A 1080-nucleotide genomic window follows, 5' to 3' on the forward strand; every position below is an offset into this window, starting at 1 on the left:
CTACCTGGCGCTGATGGTGTCGAGGCCCGTGCTCCGGCTCCGGGAGATCAACCCTCTGCTGTTCAACTATGTGGAGGAGCTGGTGGAGATCCGGGTGAGGCTGGGGAGGGGGCGGGCGTGGGGCGACCCTGCTCCCCCTGGGGTGTGGTGGATCGGAGAGATGCCGCCTGCTTAGCTGGGCCCCGCCCCTGTCCTTTAAGTTAAAGTCGCTAAAGCAACTGTCCAGCCACAATATGAAATACAACACAGGGATCAGAGGCAATCTGAATTTTTCTAGTAGCCACATTAGAAAATAAGAAGCAGGTGAAGTTCATTTCAGTGATGTAGTTTATCTAACCCAGCCTATCGGTGTACACTGTGGAGATACATTGCACTGTCACTCCTTCTTGCACTAGTCTTTGCGTCCCGTGTGTATTCTCCACTCAACCACGTCTGTGTGCTCAGGTGCTGGACGCACCTGAGAGTGGTGGGGCCACTCTCTTTGCCATTCAGCAGGAGGCCGGGGTGGGGCACGGGCAGGTGAGGGTGCCTCAGGCTGGTGCTGAGAGGGGTGGGGCTTGAAGGGGAGCGGGCTGAGGCACGGCAGGCCGAGCTGCCGAGATCCCGGGCTGAGGAGGGGTTTGACTGGTCAGTCTCCATCGATGGAGACAAGCTCAGATGCGCCTGAGGTATGTGTGCACGTGTGGAGCTGGGCTCGGGGGAGAGACTGCGGACGATGGAACCTCAGGGTCCTCCTGCCTGGCCAAGAAGCTGTGGCTTGAAAACTTGATCTTGGCTGGAGCGCTCAGATCCGGGGCTGTGCTGGGGGACGGGAAGGTACCTCCTGTCCCCTACTGACCCAGAGCGTAAGGTGACATGAGTTCCTACAGAGCCAGAGCAGGGCCAGCCCCTCCCCCACAGACACACCAGGCACAGCCCATGCCCCCACCAGGGATGCCCACCGGCCCCTCTCGTCCACAGAAGCTGCGCCAGGATATCTTGCTCATGAAGCCGTATTTCATCACCTGCAGGGAGGCCATGGCGGCACGCCTGCTCCTGCAGGTCAGCCCACCTGCCCCGGGGGTGGGGGGAGGGGATCTG

At 60.5% G+C, this 1080-nt stretch overlaps 1 protein-coding gene across 1 annotated transcript in view; it reads left to right on the top strand.

Annotated features, from left to right (window-relative positions):
* DEF8 (differentially expressed in FDCP 8 homolog) overlaps nucleotides 1-1080 on the top strand; it is a 16310-nt gene that overhangs the window by 11438 nt on the left and 3792 nt on the right. The window contains exons 8-9 of the mRNA XM_024735641.1: nucleotides 1-94; nucleotides 961-1041. The exon at nucleotides 1-94 is cut by the window's left edge and continues 15 nt beyond it. Coding sequence (XP_024591409.1) covers nucleotides 1-94; nucleotides 961-1041 — 175 coding nt within the window. The remainder of the gene's footprint in view (nucleotides 95-960; nucleotides 1042-1080) is intronic.

The sequence above is a fragment of the Neophocaena asiaeorientalis genome, unplaced genomic scaffold, assembly GCF_003031525.2.
Source record: "Neophocaena asiaeorientalis asiaeorientalis breed wild unplaced genomic scaffold, Neophocaena_asiaeorientalis_V1.1 scaffold40, whole genome shotgun sequence".
NCBI classification, from domain to species: domain Eukaryota; kingdom Metazoa; phylum Chordata; class Mammalia; order Artiodactyla; family Phocoenidae; genus Neophocaena; species Neophocaena asiaeorientalis.